The 11937-nt window shown below is 61.5% G+C and overlaps 2 protein-coding genes across 7 annotated transcripts; one reads left to right on the forward strand and one right to left on the reverse strand.

Moving 5' to 3' along the window:
- Nucleotides 1-118: 118 nt before the first annotated feature.
- LOC114905598 (protein CXorf40A-like) lies at nt 119-11720 on the reverse strand. Of its 6 annotated transcripts, none has more exons than XM_029239911.1 (4): nt 10607-11132; nt 8065-8345; nt 7124-7302; nt 119-3049 (listed from the first exon to the last, which is right to left on the reverse strand). In XM_029239911.1, the coding sequence occupies exons 2-4, from the start codon at nt 8315-8317 to the stop codon at nt 3035-3037; spliced, it is 447 nt and encodes a 148-aa protein (XP_029095744.1). In that variant the 5' UTR covers nt 8318-8345; nt 10607-11132; the 3' UTR covers nt 119-3034. The 6 variants fall into 6 exon arrangements, with proteins under 6 accessions (XP_029095744.1, XP_029095742.1, XP_029095740.1 ...); XM_029239909.1 differs by lacking the exon at nt 119-3049 and adding an exon at nt 6447-6605; XM_029239907.1 differs by lacking the exon at nt 119-3049 and adding an exon at nt 11595-11720 and having other exon boundaries at nt 6466-7302; nt 10607-10678.
- On the forward strand, nt 3784-5849 carry HSFX3 (heat shock transcription factor family, X-linked member 3). The gene is given in 3 exon segments (XM_029239913.1): nt 3784-4795; nt 5225-5574; nt 5576-5849. Coding segments are annotated over 3 exon segments (1032 nt in total). The 5' UTR covers nt 3784-4321; the 3' UTR covers nt 5784-5849.
- Nucleotides 11721-11937: the final 217 nt, after the last annotated feature.

The raw sequence follows: 11937 nt of genomic DNA on the forward strand, positions 1-11937 counted from the left end.
TGAGGGCCCCTGCGAGTGGGGGGAACATGGTGTGTCGCATCTTTGGGCTCCTGTTGTGTAAGATGACATGGAATATCATCTGTGTTTTCTTTAGGAGTTTTTAAAATGTTATTCCGTTTAATGGAAGACTAAACAAGCGTCAGTGTCTAACTTTGTGAATGACATTGATTAGAATGTGTTTATAATTACCCAGTTTAAGAACAAGAGTTTTGCTGTTTTGTAAAAGAGACTGGGAAATCTCCCATTTCATTTTGTGACCCTGAAGCAGATAACACGGAATTGGAATCAGAACTGCTCTGGAAATGTGAAAGTACTTAGCAGTAATACAGATGGGGGAAGAATTAGAAAAATAAAAGTAATCGTAGTGAGTTTTTGCTTCTTATCCTGCTTGTCTGTCATTCTGTACAACTAAGCTATCTCTGTTTAGTTGGATTTGCACGGTGATTTACGAAAGTATGAAAAAACTGATTTGAGTAAGTAAGGCCCCTGCTCTCCGGCTTATTTATTCGGCAGACCTCCACGGAGCCTCTGCTCTCCGGAAGGCCCTGTGTTAGTAGCGGGAACGCTAGGAAAAGCAGGACACACTCACACGTAGAGTGATGGTCTAGGAGCCGCTGTCACATGAGGAAGGTGGTGAGACGTCCCCTAAGTCCCACAGAACAAGTCCACATGGGACGAGGCGGTGGGGCTCCAGGAGCGAGCCCTGGAGTGTTAAGTGCCCCGAGCCAGGGCAGTTTGGGGCTTTGGGAAGCGGGGCTTCCTTCTGTGGGGAGGTGATGGTGATGAAGCTGGGTGGTGGCAGCAGCCAGACCTGCAGGCGGTGTGACTTGGGTTTGGGGGGAAAGTCTGAAATGCGACATTACCGTGAGGTGTCCTTCTGGATCACGGATGAACCCGAGAGAAATCTCATACTCGGGCAGGAAGGAAGGGGTCCCGGCTCTTGTCGCATTGCAGTTGACCATAGTGAAGAAGTAGGTGTTATACATGCAACAGCTGGAGAAACGCGGTCACACTCCCTTGACGTGATGCCCAGAAGTCCGTGGACAGGCCCTCTTTTCCCTGTTCTTGGGGGAGCCAGAACCCAAGGTGCTAATTAGCTTTAATCGTTATCGTGACTGTACTTTGGCAATTGTAATCAAGGACTCGATGTCTGGTGGGGCTGAAATGAAGCAAAGGAACGGTCTGGATGGAAGAGCATCTGGGAGGGATGCAAAGCCTTGTTCCTTGATTCCATTTCCTGGAGCTTCGTGTTGTATCTCGCTGGGAACACCCCTCCGCGCCCGAATTTAACACACCCTCTAACTGGGAACATTTCCTTAGTTTTACTGATGAAACACCTTGTTTGGCTAATTAGCTTTTCCACATCCTGTTGAGCTGCATATTCTCTGACATGACCGGGACAAGAAACCGCCCAACCAAATGCCAGAGGAGAGAGGGGAAGGGTCTGAGGCCGAACAATATGAGAGATACCTGCCAATCATCGAAGTTCCAACAGACGCCAGGCCCTGTGAGCTGCTCTACGTAGCTCACACACATCCCTGCAGCCCGAGACAGGGCTCATCACACCCATTCGCTTCACGGGTGAGGAACCTGAGGCCACGGGGCTTGGGAATCTTCCCAGGATCACGTGCTGGTAAGTGACGGCGTGGGGACCAGAGCCCTGGTCTGAATTCCTCTCGAGCACACGCTGTTCCCACCCACCCCAGCCCGTGGCTGACCTTCTGACTGGCGATTCATTGCTCTTCTCAGTGTCACACGGTGTCTTTCAGTTGACAAAAAGCAGGCCCAAGAAAGGAAGGTGCCAAGGAGAAGCAGAGACAGTGTGGGGCTCGTCTGTGGTTTGTTGAGATCTGACACCGCCAGGTGCCGGCATTTCTGTCCAGTCCCGGCACCTTCCCGTGTGACGGCGCCCTGTCCCTGCTCCTGCCCTGGGGCCCTCCTGTCCAACGGGAACCTGGCCTGCTGAGCTGCTCATGGCTGAGCCACGGGGAGGGAGGGACCGAGACTGCCTGGGACTGACCGTAAGGCCCCAGTGCCTACTGGGATAAGGCCCCTGCAGGAGCCTCCTCAGATACTGGAGGGAAGTTAACGCCGGCAGACACCCCGAGACCCTGGCGGCAGCGAGGGAGGGGAGCGGCTGGGGGGCCTCTGGGCTGGGGGCATCAGGGCACGGAAGCCAAGGGCAGGGGCTGGAGGGCGAGGCTGGGAAAGGCAGGCCTTGGACGTCGCCAGGGCTTGTGCCTGCCCAGCTGAAGGGTCCCGAGACCCGGCTGAGAAAGACCCCACGGTGCCACACAAACCCACTGCCGGGGCCCGGCTGGCACCTGGGAGGGAGGGGGACCAGGAAGGAGGCAGTTCCTACGGGACCCAGGGGGCGAGGGAGGGCCCGAGGAGGGGGGCAGCAGGCAAGGCCACACAGGCAGGCTCGGCCCAAGGAGGCCCCAGCCTTTGGGCCCCTTCTGAGGAGCCACCGACGGCCTCCACCAAAATTCGCAGCCTCCGAGGTCATGTCCCTACAGGAGGAACTGACCTGAAGAATGCTTTGTAAACCAGTTTAGAAGCATAAAGACCAGGGAGCAGGCCCGAATCTAGGCCCGGGAGCTCCATCCAGGATGCCAGTCCTTAGGCTGAAAGGCACCTCGGGAGATCCTCCTGCACACCCTCTTAGCTCTCCCCTTTCAGAAATAGGGCAGTGGCGCTCACAGAGGGCAGATGACCCTGCTTAGTGGCAGAGCTGGGACAGGGACCTAGGATCCTCGCAGACGGGCCTTTCCAAGGTGCCACTCTGTCCCCTACACAGTGACTATGAAGGACAAAGTCGCCCACAACGGCCAGAGAACGCGCATCACCAAACCCACCATCCTATCCTCCCACCTGCGGTGAAGACGGACGACTCTCACTCGGGTTTCGGCGCGTCCGACACCCAGACCCTCATCTATTTCCAAATGCACGTGGACGGGGGCTTCCCCCGGTCACGTCTAGGTCGGCAAGTAGGAAATTTCCTTGGGACTGAGTCCGTGTCACGTAGGCCCGTTCAAAAGCGTCGAAGCTGAAAGCAAACAAGATCATTCTATGTATCCTTAAGGTAACAGCAGGGACAGGGCCCCGGGGGTGGAGGGGGAGGGAGGCAGGGGCGGGCATGGGGAAGGAGAGCAGGGCTGGCCTGGGCGTGCACCAGTGAAATGCCTGCTTTCAATGGGACAGGCTACACGCCGAAGCCCCAGATCAAGTCCTTCAAAGGGCAAGTACCCACGGAGACCCAAGGTGGACGTGGGAGGCCAGGATCGGGGGGAGCAGAAGCCAAACCACCCCACTGCGGAAAGGAAACAGGGCTTTTGAGGCAGCCTCCAGGGAGGCTGAATCCGACGGTCTGGGAAGGCAATGGGAAAAGGACGCACGCAGGTGTTCCAAAAGTGAGCACTCTTGGGCCATGAGAAGGGCTTCTACGGGAAGAAATGGACGCTGAAGACAATCCCTCTGTGATCCGCACAGGGATGAGGTCTGGGGGCAGGGAGAGCCCAAAAGGAGGCTAGATGCCCAGCGGAGGGCACGTGGCTATGCCCTCCCACGTGGCATCGTGGGCAGGGCTGTGTCTGAGGTGCTTGGGGAACACTCGAGTTGAGTGTGAGGTCGCGCACAGCCCTACTCTGGGGACAGCTTGACCTGGGAGGCAGGAAATCAGGACCCTTTGTTTGGGCCCATCTGAGCGGGACCCATCAGCTGGCAGGAACAGCTGCAAGCGACCAGAGCCGGAAGCGGGATGGGGGTGGGGGGGGTGGGCACCGACTCAGGCTAGGCCAACCAGCCCGCTAGGGAGCCCCATCTTCTGGGAGGGACAGTCGCCAGGGGCCCACGTGATCCCTGTGGCCTCAGTGGCAGCCAAGCTGCGCCTCGCCAGGGCCTGGCCCTTGAGCAAATCGGAAGCCGGCGTCAAGGGATGGGGGCGGAGACAGGATCACGCTTCTCAACCCACCCGGGGCCTGGCCTCTTGAAACAAGGTGCCTGGCGGCAGACGGAAGTCTTTCCCGGGAACTTGAACCACACTTTTCGAGACTTTTAGAAAAAAAGACAGGCGCCTGGGACCCCGTCCCCATCCCCTCCCCCACACTTGGCCAGGGCTCCCTCTCCAGACCGCCTCGGTGACATCACGTGACCAATAAAGAAGACTGCGACTTGAGTGGCTGGCTGCCCCACTACCGAGATTCTAGAATCTTGCGGACAGTATTTACTGGGCATCCCCGCTCTGGCCCAAGGCATTTCTGCCCTGAGAGTTCAGTGATACGGTCTCGGGTGGAGAATGCTCCCAATCTAGACTGGCTCCATGGCTAGTCAGAGTAGCGATGAGCTGTGTACAGCCATGCTGGGCCCATCGGCTGACGCAGAGCCAGCAACGTGGGTCCCCTCTCGTGCGTCCCCGCATCCCAATGTGGATTCAAGGGAGAGTTCGGAGAAGCAGGGTGACCAAGCCGAGAGCCCAGATCCCGGCTCCCAAGACAACCCGCCACCACAGGGCGCAAACTACGGTGTGGCCAACCAGAGTATTCTTCAGCTCTCCCTCCCAAGAAAGCTCTGGAGGATGGTGGAGGATCCCGCCTTCACCTCTGTGCGCTGGAATGACAAGGGAGATATGGTGATCATCAAGGAAGACCTCTTCCAGAGGGAGGTTCTTCACCGCAGAGGCGCAGACAGGATTTTCAACACAGACAGCTTGACGACTTTCATCCGCCAAATGAACCGGTACGGATTCAGCAAAATATGCCTGACCAGCCACTCTCCAGGGAAGAAGAGGCTGATGGTAAAGTAGAAAGCCCTTCCGTTGCCCATGTTCTCTTGTTACTCGAACACCTCCCGGGGAGGCCAGATGGGCCACGTGCTGAACGGGTTTCATTTCCGAGAATAACTTTCCTCACGTGAGAAGGTAGTTAAGGAAAGATGAGAAAGTAGAGCCTGTGGTATTCAGCCACAGCCCCTTAGAGGGGACCTGCAGGTGTGCCTACAGACCCTCTCGAGAGGCCACGAGATGTCAGGTAGCGACAGTAACACCTCGACCGAGGCTCGCCTCGGGGAGCTCTAGGGAGCGCACACTCCAGGGCAGAATAACCTGCCAGGAACTTAAAGAGACCTTTTCTCCACAGTCAGAGAAGACCATTATGATGGACGGGGGTGGGCGGGGAGGAGTGGGTATTTTCTCCCAGAATGGCTAAAGTGATTCGTTTCATTTCAGATCTTCTGCAACTCCAACTTTCAGAGAGACAAGCCTCTGCTCATCGAGAACATTCAGAGAAAATGCAACCTGGGAGCAACTGATCAGCCCGGGACCAGCGCAACAGCCCCAAAGGGAAAGAAGCCGGTGGCTGCTACTAGACGCTCCCCACAAATCCCTTACAACGATTCCACCACCCAGAAGAAAGCCCCGGGTGCTCAGGGGCCCAGCGCTACCCAGCCTTTCCTGTCCTCTAGCACGTGCTCTATGAGCGGTGGAGCGGGATGGGCCAGGGAACACCATCCCCCCAGTGAGCAGGGCGGCCTGAGTGGGCAGGGCACTCCCTGGAATGTCACTTCTGTGCCCCTGGTATGGCACCAGGGAACTGCCCGCCAGCCCCACGGTTTACCCGGCTTATGGCTCGGAGATGTCTCTGTACAACAGCTGTCTCTCCCTCCTGCTGGGGGCCCTTTTAGCTACGCCCCCAAACAAGGTCCCTGAGGTGGACGAGGAGTAGGGGGGCTCCTCAGATTGCAGGCGTGCTCTCCGCGAACAGTGCAAGGACCACTGCGATCCCTGAGCTCGCAGTCCCCTGGGGACACACAAAAAGCCCCATCTCATAACCAAGAATCTACTTTTGTCTCTAATAAAGAAAAGCCAAAGTCCACGGGAGTAAATGAAGAATCGAACGAGAAGTGCGAGTCTTGTGTCCTTTCTAACTGTCCGTACTATTCACACCACATCTCAGTGGACGGGCCCGACGAGGCTGGAAACCCACAGCCCCGGCAGGCTTTGGTCCCCGCCGTCCCCTTTCGTTTGAAGCAGCAGCATTTCCCACGCTCAGCCAGGGACGCGGCTCGGGAGCGCTGAGGCCAGCCCAGGACAGGCTGGTCCCTGGGCCTTGCCTGCTAGTCAGGAGGCAGCGCAGCCTGGCTCCTGACCTCAGGGGTGTCACCTTCCATTAGTCATGCATCCTGAAGCAGAAGGAGCCTCCTCCTGGGTCCCCCTACGATGCCACAAGTTTCTGACCCGCAGCTGAGCGTGTGTCCAGCCCACCATCCAGGGGCCTCCCAAAGAGGCCCGCCGGAAAGGAGGGCCATCCCACCCACCAAGGTAGGCGTGCACACTGCCGTCTGCCTCAGAAGAGACGGGCCCTTCCCAGCCGACACCTGGGGGAAAGCCCAGCACCTTCAGAGGTGACAACCCCTAGAAAGCTTGCTGACAAATGGCCCCAAACCCCACAGAGAAGTAAGAGATTTCCACAAAGCGAGCGCCAGCCCTTTTCACTTTGCCGTCAGAGCTGTATTTAGGAGCCTGTCTTCGGACGTGAAGTGGCCGGGCAGCACGTCTAACACACACGCTTCGTGAGCCAAGGGACGCTTTACAACAGGGCCAGGGTCACCTGCAAGGACAGACCGCGCCCTGTTTCTGGGCCTGCGGTCCTCTCCCGCGTGCACGAGGCCCGCCACCGGCCTTCCCCCATCGTTCGTTCCCCAGACGCGGTCCAAACATCTGGGAGTTCTGACCAGGCCAAAGAGGGGAAAACGCTAACCGGTCCCCTCAAAACACATTTCTCTCAACCACCCAGAACCAGTAGGGCCAAAACGAGTGGCACTGCCATCTTTTCCTAAAGGTCAAAGTCCTCGAGACTCTGTTGCTGAGCCCAGAGCGGCATCGCACGAGGAGAGGCCCAACCCCCGTCCCTGCACCAGGTGGGCACGTCTGCTTCCGTGAACAGCACGGAGCGGGCAGCGCTCCCCGGGGCAGGGCCGATTCGGACCGAACCAGACGTGCACGTCCAGGGCGTGAAGGCGAGTGGACGGTGGCACAATGAGCCGGTCTCTCGGTCACCTTCCTCTCGAGAGCCCCGTCTGGTCAGGCCTCCTGCCCAAAGGGGATCAGGTGCTCGGGGATGTCCACCTGGAAGACGTCCTTCCCGCCTCTCCCGGGGACAGGCCGCAGCAGCCAGCGGGGGTTGGCAAGCGCAGTCAGGTACTTCTGCTGCAGGTTGAGCAGCAGGGCTCGATTCTCCAGCTCCGCGACCTCGCTGGGACCTAAGTCTTCCGGGCACAGCGAAGTGTCCCCAATGTCAACCAGCCCTGTGCACAAAGGCAGAAGCACACAGATGGAGAACAAGGTGATTCAAATCACGACCACTAGAGACCAAGACCACGTCATCGAGGGGACCCGGGGTGAACTGGGTCCCTCTGGCCGAGCACTTCCCACCCGCCAACCTCGGTTCAGGGAATTGGGGGCGAGGCCGAGGGAGGGAGGGAGGGAGGGAGGGAGGGAGGGAGAGCAATGAAAAGGAGAGGCCTGGTCCCCCACGACCCCACCAAGGCCCGACCGCTGCAGGCAGCAGGTACAGGTCAGGAGGGCCCCGGGCCGCCGCTGCGGGGAGCCTACGGGCAATCAGGTCCCTGAGCGATCCACCGGGGGCCAGCGGTTGATGCGGGACCTGCCCCCGCCGGGGGCCTTAGGGGACTTCCGCAGGATGCCGCGGGCGGCGGGGGTGAGGCGGGCGCGTGAAGCCGGGCGGGCAGCCCGAGTCCCCAGGTCCCCCTCACACGCAGCTCTGGCTGCCGTGCTGCCTCCCGCGGGCTCTGCCACGGCGCGCACACGTACACACACGGAGGCGAGTGCCACGGGCAGAGCCGGACCCGCCTCTGCCTCTCGGAGCACAAAGGGGCACTGAGGCCCAGAGTGGCGGGGAGGGGACCTTCCCGGCCCCTCCGAAGGCGAGGTGCCTCAGGAAAACGAACCCTAACCCCACACCGACCGGTTCAAAAGAAAACGAGGCGCCAAAGCCCCGGGTGAGACCCTGGGGGGGCAGCCCCGGCAGGCGATCGTCAGTCACTTGCCGGCTATCACTCCACGGCCGAACTTCTCCCCGTCCCGCAGCAAGGCCTGGATCTGCGCGGGGCTCATCCCCAGCCTCTCGGCCAGCAGCTCCCTCCAGGCCGCGTCCTCCCAGTCCCTGTGCGCGATGTGGACGGCCAGGGTGCGGTGCCGGTGGCCGCTCAGCACGGGCCGCCACCGCGTCTCCAGGGTCTTCACCCCATTTAAGATGAAACCCGCATGAGGCTGCCGGAAGGACAGGCAGCCGAACTTCATCTCCCAGAGCTCCCAGGGCCTCACGCGCCTGTGGAAACACAGAACCGGAACGGTCAAGCAGCCTGACGTGCCGGCCTCCGAGCTCATGACCCGTGGGCCTGACCTCAGCCCCGTGGCCCCCCCGGGCGCCAGCCCCTTCCATCCGTCTCCGCGCCCGTCAGCTGACAGGGGGTGCCGACCGGGGGGGATCCGTCCATCAGATGGAGTCCGCGGGGAGCTCACAGGGAGGCCGGGACAGCGAGAGAGAGGCGTGTGGGCAATTCTACGACAGAGGGCACTGGGCCCCGGGCGGCAGAGAGGAGGGAGGGAGGGCCCCTTGGCTTCACAGCCCAGTGGCCGGGCTCTGGCCCTCTCCCGGCACAGACAGGGACAGTCCTGGGCCTGGCTTCTCCCCTGCCCCCGGCCCCGCAGCTCCCTGGCCCTGCCGCTGCCCATGCTCTGCGGATCCCCCATCTTACCCCAGGGCTGCTGAGTGCAAATCCTTGGCAACCAACCTTGGCTCGGCCCTGGGGACGCCCTGGCTCTCACATGGCCCTGCCAGGTGTCTCTTCCCCGCGCGCCTTGGGAGCCACCCTCCTCCCACCCCTTCCCGCACCACCGCTTCCAGCCCGGCCCGGAGCCCGAGAAAGGATACGTGACGGCAGGAACTACCGGCACTGGTGCGCGCCCCGTCTCCACGCCAGGACCTGGGACGGGCACCATCCAGGGATCATAGTATTCAATCCTCAAATAACCCGGGAGGTTACCATCACCCCGCTCTGCAGCTGAGGAGGCGCCGAAGGATAGAGAGACAGCGCATGGTTCCAGGGGACCTGACTCCACGCACCCCCGTCCTCGCCTGCTTTCCTTGTACCTGGGGGGCTGGGGGGAGGGTCCCTGCTCGCTGAGGACAGAGGAGCAGGGGAGCCGCGGGCCTGAAAGTCAGCCGGGTCACGGCACCGCACGGAGCCTCCACTTCCACGTGGCTGTGAGGACAGGGGACAAGGCCGCAAAGGCAGCCAGTCCAGGACCTTCCAGGGCTTTCCTTCCCCGAACAGAGCGGAGACACATTTCTCTCCAGGGCCCATGAGGCTCCACATGGTCTGGCTCCTCCCCCTGGCTGCCTGCTCTCCTCGCCCCTGGATTCACCCCCTGCAGCCATGAAGGCCTTCCTTCCATCCCTGGAACGTTCCACGTGTGCTCCTACCTCAGAGCCTTTGGAGAGTGTTAGGGGTCACACCGTGCCCCTGAAATTCACGTGCTGGAATCTCAACCCCAAGTTCCTCAGAGTGTGACCCTACCTACAAAGCGAAGGTCTTCACAGGGGTGATCAAGGTCTGATGAGCTCATTAGGGTCGACCCTCCTCTAACAGGACTGATGTCCCCATAAAAAGGGGCCAGTTAGAGACAGACCGGCACACAGGAGAGCCAGCAAAGACCCGGGAGTGAGGGGGGCGGGATGGGACAGATTCCCTCCACAGCCCTCACAAGAGCCACCACCGGCGGCACCTAGATCTCGGGCTTCTGGCCTCCAGAACCGCAAGGCGATACGTTCTGTAGTTCAAGCCACCCAGACCGTGGGACTCTGACACGACTGCCCGGGCGAGCGATCACAGAGGGTCAGCCCTGTCCTGGACACCTCTGCACGCGGGGGTGGGGGATGACTTCTCCGCTCACAGCACCTCAGGAACACTGCTTCACGTCTGGACGTCTCCATCTGTCCTATTTTCACCGCCCACACGGTACCCCGTCGTCGGCTGTCCCACAGGTTACTGACTCTTCCCCCGCCGAAGGGGACTCACAGACTGCTTGGCACTTTCTGCCCCTCCAGACACTCAACACGACCACACACTCGCTAACTGAAGCCCCGCGTCGGAGGAGGCCCGCGTCACACGGCACACATCCCGAGATGCTGACACACGCCAGCAAACGGCCTTCCGCAAAGGCTCCCCCACGTACACTCTGCCAGCCACGGGCGAGGCTGCCGTGCCCTCACGCACTGGCGGGCCCCCGAGCATCATCACCCCGCCTAACCTCTGCCAACCTGATGGGTGACAAAGGGTCGCCCTCCCCACTGCGTTGGGGTTAGTTACGAGGGAGGCTGGCCAGTCCCTGGGGCCTGGCCGTTTCTCTGGCTCCTACTGGGGTGTGTGACTGGATCCCAGGCTCGCCCGCGGTTTCCGCCCCTCAGCTTCTCAGCCAGCCCCTTCCTCACGGGCGCCACCAGATCACAACCACGGGACCCGAACCGTGCGGGCGGAATCCCTGGGGAGAGTCCCTCGGGAAGAAGGCGGCTGAGTGCCCTCCTACCTCTCGACGCAGAGGGTGCCTGCTTGGTGGCCAGAGGAGAAAACACTCTTCCACTTGTCTGGGCGTCTTCACCTGCACGAGAACCAGAGGGACAAGGAGAAAAGTCATCAGCCACAAGACAGCAATGCCGGCCAAGGAACCACAACGGTCTTCTTCTCGGCAGGGACCGGAGACCACCAGGACCCAGGAGGGCCCAACCGATGAGAAACACACGTGCCGCCTCCCTCAGGGTTGGTTCTGCTCATCAAGGCAACGGCCCTGTCCCCGCCCGGCTGGGTCGGGGACCCCACGATGCCTCAGCCCGCAGCACAGAAGCCCATCCCACAGGAGTGACGGTGACCTTACAGCCCAGCAGCTCCCGCATCCAACAGGAGAAAACGACACCTCTCCTCACAGTGCCACGCGGGAAGGACCTGGAGAGCCCCACAGTCCGTGACCCTCAATGGACTCCTGGGTGGGCCCCACCGAGAGGGGAGCCGCGGACAAGCAGCTGAGCCCCGCAGGGCAGGGAGGTGGGTGGGGTGGGGTGTGGGGTGTGGGGTGTGGGGGCTGGGGGGTGGGGGCGGTGCCCGCGGGAGGCGGGAGGGCAGGACTGCGGGCGGCTGGTGCGTGTGCACCAGCGCATCGCGGGACACACACGTGGAAGGATGGCGGGCGGGCACGGTGGCGGTGGAGGGGACAGGAAGGTGCAGCCTCGGCCGCCCCGCGCGCGCTCCCCGACGCAGATCCCGGGAAACTCCCGCCCGGAGGTACCGTCCTCGGGCGCGGCGGGTCCTGGCTCCTTGTGGGCGGGGCGAGTCGCGGGCGCGGTGGGACGGCCCGGCTGCGGCCACCGGGAAGGACGGTCGTCCGCCTCGGGGAACCGGGACCGGTGACAGGCAGCCGCGCCCGCAAGCGCTGACGCTCCTTATTTCCGGGGTGAACGCATGCACGTACACACGTACGCACGCACGTACGCACGCACGCAGGCACGTAGACACGCACTTACGAACAATCGCGCATTTGCCGCAGGCTCCGGCCGCTAGGAGACAGAGTAGCAGCCGCCAGGCCATGTGGCGCGCGGAAGGCCAGGCCGCTCGGAGGTCCGAGACCGGCGGCGTGGAGCGGCACCCAGAGGAGGACCAGGAAGTGGGCGGGGGAGCGGGTCGGAAGAGAAGGGGCGGGGCTGTGGCGAATAGCTGGGGAGGAGCTGGGGGAGGGGCAGGGCGGAGGTGGGAGGAACGGGGGGAGGAGTATTTGGGGCTGAAGTGTGGGAAAGAGCTGGGTGCGGAGGAGCTTCTGGAGAAGGAGGCAGAACTGAGGAGGAGTGGGGCCGAGCTGGGGAAGAAGCC

The sequence above is a fragment of the Monodon monoceros genome, unplaced genomic scaffold, assembly GCF_005190385.1.
Source record: "Monodon monoceros isolate NGI ecotype Baffin Bay Population unplaced genomic scaffold, NGI_Narwhal_1 Super_Scaffold_22, whole genome shotgun sequence".
Taxonomy (NCBI): domain Eukaryota; kingdom Metazoa; phylum Chordata; class Mammalia; order Artiodactyla; family Monodontidae; genus Monodon; species Monodon monoceros.